Source organism: Euprymna scolopes, chromosome 12 (assembly GCF_053919585.1).
Source record: "Euprymna scolopes isolate OS-2025 chromosome 12, ASM5391958v1, whole genome shotgun sequence".
NCBI classification, from domain to species: domain Eukaryota; kingdom Metazoa; phylum Mollusca; class Cephalopoda; order Sepiida; family Sepiolidae; genus Euprymna; species Euprymna scolopes.
The window spans coordinates 50,710,344-50,728,490 of NC_136493.1; the positions used below are offsets into that span (position 1 = coordinate 50,710,344).

Genomic DNA, 18,147 nt, shown 5'->3' on the forward strand with positions numbered 1-18,147 from the left:
TTGGTAAAGACTGTTTCTCATTTAGACACGGTTGTGTTTGTGTGTGTGTGTGTGTGTGTGTGTGTGTGTGTGTGTGTGTGTGTATAAAGTTAGGGGATAAAAGTGATCATTGAATTTTGGATTAAAGCTGCTAAACATAGTCGTCATAATGAGGGCTATATTTAATTTTATGAAAGAGTGGATAAAAGCCCTTAAAAAAATTCAGATATAAGTTATATTATTTAAACATACTGTATAAATTAATTTTCAAGTTTTTAGTTTTATTGGAATATTTTAAAGATTTTTTTTTTCTTTTAAAGAAAAAAAGCACATATGGACAAGCTAATTAAAAATTTGAATATTAAATGGAATTCAACCCATAGTGATTAAATACCAAGATTCCTTGAATTTCAATTTTTTAAGATCTTAAACATTAAATTTTAGACATTTTCTAGAATCAAAATCATGTAATGGATTTTGGTTAAAATTAGAATAAGTATTGTAAACATGGTTTAATAGCATATGATTTTCGTTTCGAAGGGGAACAAAACTAGTGTTCAGGAGAATCACCATCATGGAACAGGTATTTTAATATTAATATAAAGGGCAAACATTGTTATAATAGGCTAACGTACCTTTAACTTTCAGTGTGGCTGCTACCAGAAGTGGTGAGAAGGCAAATCAGTTCCTTTACTTATATGGTTCTTCAGTATTTCTATTATGAAGTGATTTATTAATATATTTGAGAAAAGAACATTATATTGAAAAATATACAATTTAATAAAATTATACAGATAAAAAGTTTTTACTTTCACTTAAAATTTTAAAATTAAGTTTATTTGAAATTTTATAAGAAATGTTTACAAGTTATAAAAATGATCTTGGAATTTAAGTTTTTTTAATTCAAATTTATATAAAATGTTTTTAAGTTTCTTCCTTTGAAGATTGCAACGTTGGTATGGAGCAGCCAAACCAGCTGCCAACACTGCCTTGCTTTTTATTGAAAAAAGCCGAGAGCTCTTTTTAGTATCCTCATTAAAAGAATAAAAATGAAATTATTGAAATGAAAATAAAATTTATCATATAAAGCATATTCCATAAAATCTTAACTATTTTGGGAACATTAAGCGTTTTCAATAATAATGGATTAAAATAAGACTGAAAAAACTTTTCAATGATTATTAAATAAGAGAACGATTGGAAAAATGCAATAAAGAGTATATGCACAGGGAAGATATAGATGCAGGGGGGGGGGGGCTGATTTGCTTTGTCACCACTTCTGGTAGCAGCTAGGCTGGATGGAAGTTAGGAAGTATGTTAACTGACTATAATCCAAACATTTGTGTTTGTATGTCTTAAAAATAAAAATCAAGACCCAAACTTTTTTTTTTTTTTTTTTTTTTTTTTAAATCTGCATTGCTCCAGATGTATATCTATAATTTAGAGAAAAAAAAACGATCAATTCCTTAGGGTAAAATAGCAAATAATTTGTGGGGAGAGTAGTCAAATCCTATTGTACTTTGACTAATGGATTTTATCTGCACATGTTTACATTACTCACCTTTCTGAGGATGAATGTTAATTTTGGACATTTCCGATTATCAGTATTACCTCAGTTGGTAGAATGACAGTCTGAAGATCTGAAAGTTTTAGTTGTAATTCCAGCTATTGGTGTCAACTACTTTTTTTTTTTTTTTTTTACAGGATTTTAAGAAAGTAACCAGAAACAAATTTTAAGACATTTAAAGAAACTAAGTATTAAAAAAAAAAAAAAAAACTTTGGAGAAATTCAAAAATTTATTCAATATTGAATTTGAAGTAAAACCAATGGCATTCTAGTAATGAAAATATCCAAAAATGATAAGGTAGAAAATTAACTGAATAAAAAAGTTTGCTAAAACAATTAGCAAAAATTAAGTTTTGCTAAATTGGCCAAAGATTTTTAGTTTGCAAAAAATTTTTTACCTCTTGTTAGAACTGAAGTTTATTTATTTATTTTTTTTTTTGCAAAACTTAATTTTCCCTAATTGTCTTCATAACATATTTTTATCAATAATTTTCTACCTTATTGTTTTTCATAATTTTTGGATATGTTCATTACTATGACATGACAACTCAAAAGATACTATTTTTTTCACTTTAAAGTAAATATCTAAATTTTTGAATTTCGCTACAATAAGAACCAACTTTTCTGTAATTGACAGGGTAGAAATAATCTATCATATAATGGACACGCATAAACTTGGTAAAGATTCAGTCATTGTTATCAAAGACATATAGTAAACATTTAAGTTTGAAATTTAAACTTTAGTTTTCTCTTCTACATGGAATCTTAATATTTCTCTAGAGGAATTCTTGATTTATGGATTTAAACAGTATGGCCCAGGATAAACAACATCTGTCATTTTGTTTGTATTGCCTTAGAGCCATAATCTAAAGTGTCTAATATTGTGCATAGAGTAGGCAGTAACAAAAGTAAAATTCTCTTCTAAATGAGAGGTTGTTTTAGTAGTGCTCTGAAGGCCTCAATTTTATAAGAGCTCAATATCCTAGACTGAACACACAGTAAGCCAAAAGTTAGCTAACTTTATTTTAGTATGCTCTGAATCCTAGATAGAGCAGAGGTTTAAAAACTAACCAGGATAAAGAACTATCCTTTCGTTGGTGTTGACCAGGAGCCATAATTCATAGTGCTTAATATCATACAAAGTAGGTAGTGACCTGAAAAGTGAAATTACATTTGATTTTAGTTGTGCTAATGTTAGACCTTTTTTATGGCCACAAGGAAAACCAGATAGCCATACTAGTTATATATAAAACCCGAGTGACATTTTTTCATTGAATGGTTCCCAAAAATATTTTCATTCATAGAGAAAAATTCAAAGAGCAAAACAAAAAGTCGAGATGTCAGATAGGTACAGCTACGTTTGTTTTGCAATAGCAGACCCGACTGTGCAGATAAATACACGGTTTATCATTGCGGAACATTTGATTAAAATTGTGTCTTGGTTTACGGTGGCCATTATTTAACTTAAACACATCCCACTCCTAACATCTAAATGAATCTCATAAACCTTATACTAGGTCCAAGCCATACTTAACCAGTGTTGCAAGAGTTGTTTCCTTTTTAAAATTAAGGACTTGTTTATGCAAAAAAACATGCAATGTTTCCATTTTTTGTTTGGTAGAGGGATAGGATTCATCTTATTTTACATTGTATTTTTTTTTTTTCAATTAAAAATTAATAAGCTACATCTAGGCAAGAACCAATACAGGAAAAGATCCAATTTTATTAATCTAGAAATTAGACACTCCATTAGCAAAAACTGATAATTTTGCTTTTTGAAGTACATCTTCAATGTTTTTATAATTGCTACCCTCTTTAATTCAGCATTACCAATCACTTCTTTAACTATTAGTCATTTTTATTGCTTCATATTTGGGTTATTGGAGAAATTGACTTTATGAATAAATGGAGCCATGCTTGTATTCCAATATAAGTGAAGATGGAACTTGCATGACAAGTTTCTTGCTTAGCCACCCCCTCCCTACATCAGATGTAGGTGACATGTTCATAACAGTACTAAATAAATTCTATTAAATTACAAAAAAATTGAATCAAGAAACTACAAGTTGAAACCTTCTCTAGTAACTTGTGGCACCAAATATACAGAAGATAAGTTACTTTACAATCATTACTGTAGAAAGAAATCTCAAGTCACTACACAAGATTTATGAAATTGGCAAAAATAATAAAAAGTCTATAAATCCAGATAAAACACCTCGCTTTTACAAGCAGACTTAACCTCTTTTTTGAAAAAACTTTCAAGTTTAAGAATCAAGCAAAGCCATTCTCATGAAAAACATTTCATGAATTATAAAATTAAATTTTAAAAAATGTTGCATCAGAAATTACTTTCCAAAATACAAGTATAGGTAAAAAAAAAAAAAAATCTGGCTTAGATGACTTGGCACAAAAACTAGAATTGTTAACCTTTTAATACTCTTCAACCTAAACTATTAACATCGATATGCAATTTCCTTCCTTACTGGAGAGTTGTACTGAGAGTATTTTAACAATATTTGGAAATTTATTGAGTCAAAAGATGTTTACATTAACTTCCATTTGTTGACATGAAAATATTGAAACTTGATTGGTGAGCAGACTATGTACGTTACAAAAAGACTAACATTTCAATTACATATTACAATAACAAATTAGACCTGTAATGTTTGCTTCCTATAATCAAAGAATATTTTAAAGAGAAATGAAAAATGTTTTTAATTTAACGTACACCATTTCAAAGTCATTATGCAAATATAAAAAGTGAAAAAAAAAAAAAAAAAAAACTGAGTTCCCTTCAGACATTGCTCTAAAAATACCAGGCAACTAAATGTATTAACATTTATACATTTAAATTATGCTAATGGTATATTTTCACACATTGATAACCACAATGTATAAGTTTAACAAATATAAAGGAAAAACATTCAAGCCTTGAATTTCATGTAAACTGCTCGAAAATGGTATGCTCAGATTTTTTTGTAAATATTACAATTTAAATATGTTGGCAATATTCATTACAAAAGCTAATATTGCCAATTAAAACGGAATTGTTAATTATATATGGATTCAAAATTTTAAAACTAAAAATGTACAAGTTTACAATGGGCCTGGGTGGAAGACAATTTATTCACAAGTGGTCTGTTACTGATCAATTTGGAATGAAAACAATCCTTAAATGAGTATAAGCCATATTCTATTAGTTTACAGAACAATCAACAAGTTAAATGTTTGTTCCAATCAATCTAATCAGATTAAAAAAATTTTTTTTAATTATTCTTATAAATAAATAATCGACAACAATATGCCTAAGATGTCTGCTTCAGTATTTATAAAGGTTTCATTTGTCAGTTAAAATATACCCAATTGTTTCTATTTATGAGTGTTTAAAATATTGAAAGATTTTGATTTTAAATCTCAAACTACCTATGGCAACATTTAAAAATGTTTGACCTCCCTGATCAAGTTTATGGTGTTCAGAACATTTAAAACATTTCAGTAACAATAGTTCAATTATTCAGACAAATATCTGTGAGCATGCCTAATCCATTTATTAAAATAAAATGGACTCAGATACCCCCCCCCCTCAAAAATTTCCACACAACTGTAACAAGAACATTATGTATGAATTATTCCTACATCAACTCCAAAAGAGCCAGTAATAGATTCCGATAAAAACCTAATGAGTAATCAAAAATACATGCAACACTCGAAATGATTGGAAAAATCAAAGATGTAATACAACTTGACAGGACAAAGAATTTTGGAGGTAACAATCTGAAGTGAATACAGATTCTATCACAGGTGAAAATAGTATCATTACAAATATGAACAATCGCTGTTTAACAATTAAACTTTAGAAAGTTTTGTTTTTTTTGCTGTAAATCGGCTAATATATAAAAGACCAGCTAAATTTTATAAATCTTAACTATTCAACAGTAAGGATAGAATCAACCCCCCCCCTTTTTTTTTAATTATCCAGAAAGTAAAGCCATTCAAAGTTTACCACTTTGACTTATTTTTCAAATCAATATTGACAATTTGAATGTACACAGATTATCAAAACAGGAAATAATCAGCAACCATTTTGCAGACAGTTAATAGTAAAAATATAAATATGTGAAATCCAGATGAACTACCCGATCTTAATGAAAACTAAAAATATGAAAAGTTGGAGAATCATTGTCAGAAGCGAAATTACTAAATCAACTCGATTCTAACCAACTGAAAAAGAGCTAGGAGTTTTTTGGGGTTTTTTTTCAAGTTGAAACTAATTGTAATTGTGGCAGAACTTTGAAAGAAAATGTTTTGCTCACCATTCTGTTGGGGACATTTTGATTCATTTTCACCTGCTGAAAAAAAAGGAGAAAAATTAAGTTTTAAATACAATGTCAGAATTACTTTTAATAGTATTCTTTAGCTCAGTTCTTTTTTTGTTTTTTTTTTAATGTTAGAGATCTGCATTAAAAATTTTTGCAACTCCTTTTTAATAAAAACATGGTTTTAAGGCTGTGAGATGGTGTTCACCATTTAAAACTGATCATTTTGTACTTACCATTGAATTTTGAGTCATTCCACCACCAGATGGGCCACCACCCATGTTATTTGAGTTTCCAGTATTACCACCAGGTCCACCACCCATGTTTTGTCCACCCATTGGTCCCCCTTGGTTGTTATAATTGTAATTGCCACTCATGCTACCACCACCAGGCATCTGAGAAAAAAAAAAAAAAAAAAAATCAATACATCCATTAAGTGAACAGAAACTAGTCATATTTACCGATTTAACAGAAATTTCTAAAGAACTAGACATGTTGGTACATTAGCATATATATGTAATAAGCTGAACAGATTGTGATGGTAAATTAGATGAGGTTACGTTTATGGAACTGAAAACTTGCAATTTTTTTAAAGATTTCAGAATACATTGCAATATAACATTCAATTTTTCACTTCTATCATCTAAAAATGTTACAAGATGATAAACATTTAAATTTATATGAAAACTTGTCCATTTAATGGTCACTAATTAATAGAACTATATATAAACTGGAGAGGAGATTACCTGGTTTTGTCCTGGTCTGTCCAATCCCATTCCAGCAGGTGGAGGTGGAGGAGGTGGAAGAGGGGGAGCCCCAGTTCCAGTATTTCGGCCCCGTTGCTGATTGTCATTCATTGCTGGACTACCTCCCTAGAAAATGAAATAAGTAAATAAACACATAGCATATTTGTACAAGACCTAGAAAAAATACCAAAGAAAAAGACTGAACAATTAAGTTTTATTTTTTATTCATTTCTATAAATACTTTTATAAAAAGAACTATGTACCATCATTCATTGATTTGTTTTAAAAATAGACGTCATTTTCAATTTTGATACTTTGATACTTTGCTCAGTTTATCTTGTGAATACTTTTATAGATGGAGTTTGAGGATAGTCCTGCTTACTCATATTCCACTTAATACCATAAAAATAATCAGATTTAAATATTTTAAATAAACTTTAGCTAAAGTTTGTAAACAAACGATTGTTCCAATATATAATTATTCACATTTGCTTAACTCAAGGTTTCAAAGCAAATAGTTTGTAATTTTCTTTATGAATAGTTACATTAAAAAAATTTTTTTTAAAAACCCTACATTGGCTGCATTTATAGAATATTTTTGTTATATTTAAAAGTACCCATAATTTTCAGTAGAGTAGACTAAAGTAAGCTCCTAAAAGTCGTTTTTTTAATAAAAAATTCATTACTGAAATGAAATACTTCAATATTTACATTTATTACAATACCATTTGTTAGATTGCTTTCATAAAAATTCTTAAATATTCAAACGTTACCTTTTCTAAAAACAATTTAAATGTACAGAGCTTACATTGATACAATTCTAATACTATCACTAAAAATAATGGTAATTGCAATATTAAGCTACTTTATTTTCAGTTTTATTTTGTACATTGTTTGCAGATAAATTATGGAAAATCTTAAAGCTAATTAAATGGTTGAGGTTTCACCTTTGGAGTAACCCATAGTTCTATTACAATAGCAAAATGCATACATGAAACGTACAGGACTAGTTGAAACGTACAGGACTAGTTGAAACGTACAGGACTAGTTGAAACGTACAGGACTAGTTGAAACGTACAGGACTAGTTGAAACGTACAGGACTAGTTGAAACGTACAGGACTAGTTGAAACGTACAGGACTAGTTGAAACGTACAGGACTAGTTGAAACGTACAGGACTAGTTGAAACGTACAGGACTAGTTGAAACGTACAGGACTAGTTGAAACGTACAGGACTAGTTGAAACGTACAGGACTAGTTGAAACGTACAGGACTAGTTGAAACGTACAGGACTAGTTGAAACGTACAGGACTAGTTGAAACGTACAGGACTAGTTGAAACGTACAGGACTAGTTGAAACGTACAGGACTAGTTGAAACGTAAAGGACTAGTTGAAACGTAAAGGACTAGTTGAAACGTAAAGGACTAGTTGAAACGTAAAGGACTAGTTGAAACGTAAAGGACTAGTTGAAACGTAAAGGACTAGTTGAAACGTAAAGGACTAGTTGAAACGTAAAGGACTAGTTGAAACGTAAAGGACTAGTTGAAACGTAAAGGACTAGTTGAAACGTAAAGGACTAGTTGAAACGTAAAGGACTAGTTGAAACGTAAAGGACTAGTTGAAACGTAAAGGACTAGTTGAAACGTAAAGGACTAGTTGAAACGTAAAGGACTAGTTGAAACGTAAAGGACTAGTTGAAACGTAAAGGACTAGTTGAAACGTAAAGGACTAGTTGAAACGTAAAGGACTAGTTGAAACGTAAAGGACTAGTTGAAACGTAAAGGACTAGTTGAAACGTAAAGGACTAGTTGAAACGTAAAGGACTAGTTGAAACGTAAAGGACTAGTTGAAACGTAAAGGACTAGTTGAAACGTAAAGGACTAGTTGAAACGTAAAGGACTAGTTGAAACGTAAAGGACTAGTTGAAACGTAAAGGACTAGTTGAAACGTAAAGGACTAGTTGAAACGTAAAGGACTAGTTGAAACGTAAAGGACTAGTTGAAACGTAAAGGACTAGTTGAAACGTAAAGGACTAGTTGAAACGTAAAGGACTAGTTGAAACGTAAAGGACTAGTTGAAACGTAAAGGACTAGTTGAAACGTAAAGGACTAGTTGAAACGTAAAGGACTAGTTGAAACGTAAAGGACTAGTTGAAACGTAAAGGACTAGTTGAAACGTAAAGGACTAGTTGAAACGTAAAGGACTAGTTGAAACGTAAAGGACTAGTTGAAACGTAAAGGACTAGTTGAAACGTAAAGGACTAGTTGAAACGTAAAGGACTAGTTGAAACGTAAAGGACTAGTTGAAACGTAAAGGACTAGTTGAAACGTAAAGGACTAGTTGAAACGTAAAGGACTAGTTGAAACTGGAAACGTAAAGGACTAGATATTCTAGTAAAAAATATTCATAACGTAAAATACTGCAGCATTAAGAGTTGATTATGTTATAAATTGAATTTTTAAAAAATTCTTAATGCTGCAATATTTTAAGTTATAAGTTTATTTTAACAATATCTTGTCCTTTTCTTTTCCAGTTTTAACTAATCCTTTACTTTTCCATGTTTAAGCTTAACCATATTACTGTTCATGCTCACATTTTCTATTGTAATTCATGATTTTTCCAGGCTTTCTATTTAATTGTTCTTTGTTTTATTTAAGTCTTATTTTTGTCCCCATAAACATAATATACACATGTAATAATGTACGGCATTCGTCTTTAAATAAAATTTATGATTTTGAACACCAGTAAATTCATTATAACTGGTTTCCACAATATAGCCGAGATGATTTATAAACTGAAATAATTGTTTGAAGTTTGGTTGAAAAATGAGTGACTGGAGAAGCTTTAAAGCAGTTCTAAATGATTAACATTGCTACTTAACCATATATTACAACCCTGTGTTTGAATGTTTTTCACAAGTAATGCAAAAACATTGTATAAATACCCCAATCATGCTAGTTACAAATAAAATAAAGATTACCTGTCTTCCCATCATATCTCCAGGACGATCACTTCGGCCCATAGAATCTTGTCCCATTTGTCTGCGTCTGATTTCTTGAGACCTCATTAGAAGATCTGACCGTCTTCTGTCTTCTTCCTGTCTACGCCGTTCTTCATCTTGTCGCCTATCATTGAAATGAAGCCCGAGAGTTTAGGTTAAAAAAAAACAAAAAACTATTCAGCATATATTTAAAGTTATTTAGATAATTTACTAATTCTTATTGAAAAAAAGAACAGTTTATTGATTAGGATATTAAAAATATTGTTAAAAGTATCATGAAGTCAATGAGATTAAAAAAAAAAAAAAAAAAATTTACAATTTTTAAACTGCTGGCTTATCACAATGTTTTGGCCATCATGTATTTCTGTGTTCAACCCTGGAACAACAATGGAATTTTTAACCCAAAACTTTATTAGGGGCCTAAGAGATTATAGTTTGCATTCCATTCTCAAAGGAGTGTTTTACAGCTTATCAACAATCTATGGATTATTTAATGCTAAATAAAATTGTCAAATTCTATAGGTAAAATAATTTATATTCCTAGAACACCCTGTATTACTCTTAGAAAACAATCTGAGAAGGAAATTTTAGAGAGAAGACCTTTATTAACATACGTACACATAATTTTATGTATCTATTTTCAGTATTTACTCCAGTACTCAATATGCAAGAAGAACTAGGTAGTGTGTATATAACATTACTCCCAGAAGAAAATTCCAGTCAGTGGGAAGTTTACTGTTTGAAAAGATTACTCTTTGGCAGTGGTAGTCTTGGTTCTCCACATGATTGACCCTGTCTTCTCGTATTTATTTGTGGAAGAAAAGAAATAGTTTTGATTTCTTTGAAGAATCAAATTAAATATGGTTGGAATGAACTTTAAGACACAATTAGCTGGATTGGGCCTCTCTGGTCTGTTTAGTCGAAGTGAAATAATGGTTCTGCCACCTAAGACATCACAGCCTACAAGTGAGCCCCCCCCCCCCCCATTTTTGTTTTACTCCTCTAAAGAGGGTTGCAGTCAATAAGTTTATGGCTGTCAACAGAGCGATCTTATCGGGGAATTGTGACACTTGTCACTTTCATTGAGAATGGAACTCAAAACCTCAAGATAATCTGCACATAATCAACCTAATGATTTTGCCCATGAATCTAACATGTTACCTGAAAGCTAGAGGGCAAAAATGACAAGGGATTTAGTTTGAATCTAGTTTAAATCATGAAAATTCATTCTCAAATTACAAAGCTTTAGTGTAAGTTTTAAGAGTAGAAAAGAGCCACCACACCCACTTAATATTTTTCATTATATGAAACAAGGCTAAAATGTCATCAATATTTCTATTTTACCAACAATTGGAGATCTAACAAGTTTCTAATTTACAAACTAAGAAAAATTCATTTACCTCATTTCTAATTCTTGACGTCTGCGAATTTGTTCCTGCTGACGCATTTCCTCAAGCCGTCTTAATTCTTCTTGTTGTCTGAGTAAATCTTTATAAAAAAAAAATAAAAAAAAAATATGTATAGTTTTTTTATATATATATATATTACATACAAAATCTTTCATTCCTCTTAACATTACAGAAAATGTGCAATTCTTTACCTTGACGAATCATTTCAGCTTGCTGTTCAAACATAGCATTTTCCATTTCATCTTCCAACTTAAGGCGGCTTTCTTCCATCGCTTTCTTAACACTTTCATGCTGTTGTTTTTCAAGATCTTCCAATTCTTTCCAGCGTAAACCAAATTCATATTCAAATGAACCAGGTGGTGCAAATCTAGGTTCAGATTCTCTGTCTCTGGAGAAAAAAAAAGTTAAATATCAATCTTAACTTGTCCAATTTCTTTAAATATATGCATATGTTCATGTAATCTGATTTTCCAATTTAAATCAAGAAAATGCTACTAACAGCTTTAAATTTATTTCTATAAAGTTATGTATATATTATATTATTCATTCCTAAACTAATTAGTCTACTGTAAACATGAACACAGGAAGAGGGTTAATATGGCCAAATGTCCCATTTGAAAATTTAAATATTTCAGATTTGCATTTAATCTGATCTATAGTCAAAATTACAATTAAGCAAGACTTCTTGAATTTCAATTTCTTAAGACCAACCCTTAAACCTTAAATTTTAGACATTTTCTAAAATGATTTAGTAGTATTAATCTGGATTTTATTGGGAGATACAAGTGATGCAAAAACTGAGAATTCATTACACCTATACTAGGATGAGTATTTGTTTTACAATTAAAAGGAAACAGGGCGGCGGCTTACTTTTTATATCCATCAGTCTTATTAATGAATTTTTCTGGAAAACCATCTTCTTCGTCTTTCTGATCCAAAGGCTCAACAGTTACAGGACGAGGTGCACTGCAAAAGAAATGAAGCAAAAATATTCAGAAAATATAAATTATTTCCTACTCAAAATTTATGCATATTTAAAAAATATTTTAAAACTGCAAATACTAACGATGTAAGTAGGAAGACTCCTTCTGTAATTCTCTTGTAGGCAGCTTGAGCACCAGGTTTTCGTGCAAATTCTACGATCCCTTCACCTGTTGGTCGACCTCTGTCATCTACAATAACTACTGCACGTTCAACTTCACCAAACTGAGAGAAGGCTTGTTGCAATAATTCATTTGAAACATGCTGGGACAAATTCTTAACTTTAAGAGCAGATCCAAGGGAAGCATAGCGAACACGAAGAGTGCGTCCCTTGCGCTGCATGCCATCAAGAGCTGCTTTAGCTGCTTCAGCATTGTGACGATAATCCTAGACAAAGACAAAATAGAAATGAGAACAAATTGTAAACTTCAAAGCTAAAGTTCGATACTTATAAAAATGGTTAAAAGGCTCCAACTAATTTTTTTTTTTTTCAATTTGTTAGAAATAAATTCTTGTAAAATGACATTCTTAGTATGCTTTTAAAGTATATAAACTTCAAAAAAAAAATTTGTTAAAATTTAAAAACTAAAATATTGAAAGGATCATGAATTTAAGGTTTCATATTGCAATTTTAAATAGAATTTTAATTTCTGAAAGGACAACCATTTCAATTTTTTTGTTTAATACAAACTTGGTAATCAGATATATTTAGAGTAAAATTAAATAATGAAAGGATTTTGATCACAGCTTTATTTAACACTGCCTTATTTCATTGCTTCTCATGGTAGTATCATGTGGCATGAACATAGTTTTATGTAGAGGGAACTGAAACTCAAATCGGTCATTTGAAGGCAAAATGGAATTTAGTGTTTGCACAAATTCTATAAGGATTTTAATTCAAATCTACTTAAAATGCAATAAAGAAAGCATTCAGGGAATGCAAAAAGAAAAGGATAAAAATATTTTGTAAATCTACAGAATAATCAGGAATATACCTGATATTGCCAAGGATAATTTTTTTTAATCTACAATCCAAAACCAAATCCAATAAAAACACTTTATACCAAGCTATAAATTTTTTAACATAAATTTTAGCAAATACATCTGAAACTTACAATTCACAAAAAAAAAAAAAAAAAAAAAAAAAAAAGCATTTTTTTTTTTAATCAAAACTATTGAACTAAAAACAATTTTAAAAGTTACTTCAGTCTAAAATGTTAATACATGAAAGTGGAATAAATTATTGCCAACCAAAATTATAAACTTTTTGAATGATATATTTTTGGTAAGCTAATATTCAATTGTAGTATTTCATAAGTATCTATTCAAGCAGATAGGAAAAATATATAATTTGTCTAACAACTATCATACTTGACACCTGAAAATTTAAAATCAATATACAAGAATGAACTAATCTAAACAGAACAGTAAGAAAAAATTTATAAATCATTAATCTTCTATATATATAAAAGCCAAACGTCTGTGTGTATGTATGTATGTTTGTTTGTAACGCTAAAACTTTTGAAAGACGGAACCAAACTTGACAAATTTGGTATATCGAAGCCCCATCACCCGGATGACAAATATCGAAATTTCACGTCAAACGGACCACTAGAAATTGGTCAACTGATCAGTTATCTTCGAGGGGGGCCCCCAAAAAACCTGTCATTAACGCTAAAACTTGAGATGAAAGATTCCTCTCCACTAAGAATAAAACATATGTTCAATATCTGCTTTTGTTTTTTCATTGTTTATACGGTCCCGAGCAACGCCGGGTAGCCCTGCTAGTACTAAATGAAAGTTAGTTGAAATAAGGGCAGACCTGAATGAGAATCACCCTCCTATAATTTTTATAGTATGTTTTAGTATGTAGTACAGTTTTATCTTGGGGTGGGGGTACTACAATGGGTTAGGTAGTTTATAAAAAAAAAAAAAAAAAAAAAAAAAAAAACATTGGTTAAAATTAGAGGGGTGGGGAGCTCGTTCAAGTCCATCAAAATAAGTTAAACTTTAGATTAAGAAACAAAAAAGGCTTTGCTTTCTTGTTGCTTCAGTTTTTATTCACTTGATATTTTTTTTTTTTTTAAATGTAGTTGGAGGCATTCAGATAGCTGCATAATATATTTCACTTCATACTCAAGAAAATAAGGAGGATCAACTGTTAGATATCTTATATACTCATCTCTGCGGCAGTTCTAAGGAAACTTAAGCTAGTCCCAAGTCTGTTTTGATAAGTACCATGTGTCCATAGCTCCTCTATTCTATATTCATGTCCATGAGGCCAAGCTGTCATCTACAATAAATAATCTTGCAACATCAGTTGCCACAATTTTGGTATCATAATTATACATAACCATTACAGGTCTGCTTTGGTTTAAAATCAGATCTCACCTGCATGGAGTATTGTAAAGTGAACATAAGCATGGCCAACAGTCTTGTACACCAGGGGAGTTAAAATAAAATTAAGACGAAATTAAATGAAAACTAAAAATCAATTAAATTTTGAAAGTTTCTTTCAACAAAAAGTCAAGCTGTTACTCTCTTTCCAACATATAAATACTTTCAAATCTTAACATTCTAATGAAGATAATACTCGATTTGGTAAATTAACTTTTCTGACCTGATAATTTTATCAGCCAATATGCTCAGAAACTTTTTTTTTTTGAAGATTATAACTTGCAGAATATATTAATTTGAAATCAATTAAGCATTGTTTGAAGGAGGGAGTAAATTCAGCTGGATGGTACTCATTAAAGTGAAAAATGGAAAATAGGTCAAACGAAAAGTCTTTAGTGAATTGCATGAAATTTATAAACAAATGGAAAATTTGTTCAAGATTAATAATTTCAAAGTATATATATAAAAAAAAATTTATCAAACCTGCTCCCAATTTTAATGAAACATATATATATATATATATATATTATATATAAAAAAAAAAAGCCTCAGTCTTTCTTCAGATTTCATAGAGGCATATGTGTAACTGAACATTCAACAGGTCCTGATCTTCAAAAGTTATAGAAAATGAACTTTCACCTTTCTAACATCAATTTTAACTGCCTTTGTTTTTAATTTACATAATTTCTGAAGAGTTTAGGGTGTCTTTCAAGCACAAATTTTAACTGATAAAAAACTGAAACTATGTATATCAAGGAGTATTAGAAGGCTACACAATTTCAAGTGAAAATATTTCCAATTCTTGGATTGTGATAGACTAATTTACATTTATATTCATAAATTTTCTACTTAATTGCTCTCAGTTCCTTTAAATGTATTAAAAACTGAAATAGAAAATACATGGCTTGAGAGTGATGCAGAAAACCTATTTCACTAAATAAATTTGATGGCTGAATTAACTTCCGTTGTGAAAAAACAAGTTCAAAAGATGTTTCGTAAATTGCTTTCATACTTTCATTGTAAAAACATTTTTACAGGCCAAATCGAGTAACACATTTTGAATTTAAAGAATTCAATCACATGGATTGCGAATCCAGCAATAGTATTTTATGTTGGCATGTGTTGGACATAAAATGACTAAAAATTGATATGCACTTAGATTCTTTTAAAATAAGAATCAACAATGTTTACCGACATTTTTAATCATGCTTAGCGAAGCAAGTTCAAGGTGTATTTTGACATTTTTAAATATATGACATGTAAAATAATCCTACCTAGAATCAAAGTGCAGCTTTTGTTAGATATATAGAGGCCATCCTCCCACATATTGTATAGTCTGAAGCCCCATCACAGAATAAACAATTTTTTTTTTTTTCAAATTAACTTTGTGGAAGATCACATTTTCTGGTGTAAAATCATCAATGAGATCTCTACAGCATACAGTCAATAGTTTACCCCTCATATGTGTAATTTAAATATTGGCTACTGTTATAACTTACACAATTCAAAAGAAACTTAAAATAAACCGCTAATGATTTAACCTTTTCTATTGTATGAAAATACAATACTAAAATCATTTACATTGACACCTTAAAGCAATGTTCCATGTAGTGGCCATTTTTAATATGCAGGCATCCGTGTTTAATAAATTTAGCAAAAAGCAATTAATGGTCAGATTTTCAAAATTTGATACATGTTCGCTTTTGGATTAATTTATATTTTAAAAGCAGTTTTCATAAAAAATATGGGAGAAATTTTTTTTTTGTATGTTGCCCTCCTCCTATTTTATAAATTTGACGATATGGGTCCCAAACGAAGTTAACTAATCTTACTGGTGGATTCTCATGAATTATTATTGAAAACAACTAGGAGAAAAAAAAGTATATCTAAACTTTCATTTCTAGTGATTTTTTCTCCAGACCTCAAAATAAACAGATTAGACCAGGCATGTTAAACATGCAGCCCGCAATAAACAGAATTGTGGCCCCACAAACAATTTTAAGCAACTTGGAAAAATCAAGGAGAAAAACGAAAAGATCAAAATAAGAGGTGTATTGGAAAAGTAGTTAAAATTTCTTATCTATCCTCGCTTTAAGAAAGTCTTTTTGATACTGAGCCCACATATCGAAAGTTTGTCAAACACAACTGTCACGACTTATTACTTCCCTTAGTTTCCCTTTCTTACGCAGGATACTTTTCTTAGCCCTACACAGACTTCCGGCGGTGTCATTCACTTCCTTTTCTCCTGCACGCCAACATGCTGTCCTAGCGGTAGCTTATCTTTTTTCACTCCCACTTTGACGTTCTGCACCAACGCTGTAAGTCGGTCTTTTCTTTCTTTTTTTGATATTTGTTTCTCTGAGGGTCCACTAAAGCTAAATTACCAGTGATAAGATAAAAACTTGTCTCTTCAAAAAATTTAATCTGCTGGTTTTGGGTTTTGTAAAATTAAGTCTTGTTGCAATTAAAATTATAAAATGGTTTCTGCTAACAAAGTTGAATTTATTTTATTTTTCATTAATAAATATTTTTAAGCATTAATCAGAAGTAAAGAAAGCAATTCTATTCACAATATTTTTTTTTTTTAATTCTAATTGTTTTTATTTTTAATTCGTTACATTTGTTTTAGTTTTAATTGTTTCATGTGTTTTTAAATTTTAAATTCATTCTTATTTAAAGTTAAAAAGTTATTTCGTTACAGCTTTGCCGGATTTGTTTTGTTTTTTCAACTCCCACCCGTGAAAACTGACAAAACTTAATTTTACAAAAGCCATAACCAGCAGAAAATTCAATTTTTCAAAAGGACAAGCTTTTTGCTTTATCACCAGTAAATTAGCTTCAGTGGGCCTTCAAAGAAACTTTTTTTTTTTTAAGAATTTGTTGACTTTCAACTTCTTCACATCGTTATTTGGACTCACATTTTCATTGTCTTGGACTTTTAAGCATTTCTCGCTTCTCTCTTACCAACTTGTCACACTGTCACTGTATTTTTCTTTCCTTTTCACCTATTTTCAATAAACCTGTCAATAAGCAAATTGTCTTCATAAAGTGATAAATCAAAAAAATGTGCCCGTAACGTTCTAAACCTTTGATTGCTGGTTTCAATGTAAAGAATAATCTTTCCCAAAACAAGGACAGGTAAGAAATTTTAACTATTCTGTGAACACACCTCTTATCCTGTATTTATTTTATTTACTTTTACGTTTCCTGCCATGTACACCCTATATCTATATTGCTTTTTACTATTGTATACTTTTTATTAAAATTGACTTTTATAACTAAAAATATGAACCTGGTAGTACTGTGCAGGAACCAGGTTCCTTTGTGATAACTGCTTTTATCGATATTTTTCGCTGTGTTTGATTTTATTTTGACTTTTTAATTTTCCAGATTGCACATCATTTTTAAAATGGCTAGTGCTTCTGTGATTAAGAAAAAAGGTTAATGAAGAAGGGCGAGTGTTTCAAGAAAAATGGGAACTACAGTATTTTTGCACAGAAGTGAATGGAAATATAAATTATTTAATTTGCAATAACCATATTTCTATGAAGGCGTATAACTTGCAAAGACATGAAATGAACCATCTGTCTTATAAATACTAGCAGGGGTACCCGGTGTTGCTCCGGTGTTTGGGGGGTTGTATGTAGAAGAGGGTGACCGTTTTAATATTATAAAAAAAATTTTTTAAAAAGAACGATGTTAAGAATTGGAAAAACCAATACAAAGCAAAACATCGAACCAACGTTAAAAA

The 18,147-nt window shown here is 30.1% G+C and overlaps 1 protein-coding gene across 4 annotated transcripts in view; it reads right to left on the reverse strand.

The window, feature by feature from the left end:
- Positions 1 to 18,147, reverse strand: part of LOC145291280 (splicing factor, proline- and glutamine-rich-like) — a 137,618-nt gene that overhangs the window by 92,152 nt on the left and 27,319 nt on the right. For all 4 annotated transcript variants that reach the window (XR_013869376.1, XR_013869375.1, XM_080136923.1 and 1 more), the window contains exons 2-9: positions 12,085 to 12,386; positions 11,889 to 11,984; positions 11,210 to 11,406; positions 11,010 to 11,097; positions 9,589 to 9,733; positions 6,609 to 6,734; positions 6,099 to 6,257; positions 5,860 to 5,895 (exon numbers count right to left, since the gene is read on the reverse strand). Coding sequence is in view for 2 of the 4 variants with exons in the window: in XM_080136923.1 (XP_079993049.1) it covers positions 5,860 to 5,895; positions 6,099 to 6,257; positions 6,609 to 6,734; positions 9,589 to 9,733; positions 11,010 to 11,097; positions 11,210 to 11,406; positions 11,889 to 11,984; positions 12,085 to 12,386 (1,149 nt within the window). In the remaining 2 variants the exon portion in view is untranslated. The remainder of the gene's footprint in view (positions 1 to 5,859; positions 5,896 to 6,098; positions 6,258 to 6,608; positions 6,735 to 9,588; positions 9,734 to 11,009; positions 11,098 to 11,209; positions 11,407 to 11,888; positions 11,985 to 12,084; positions 12,387 to 18,147) is intronic.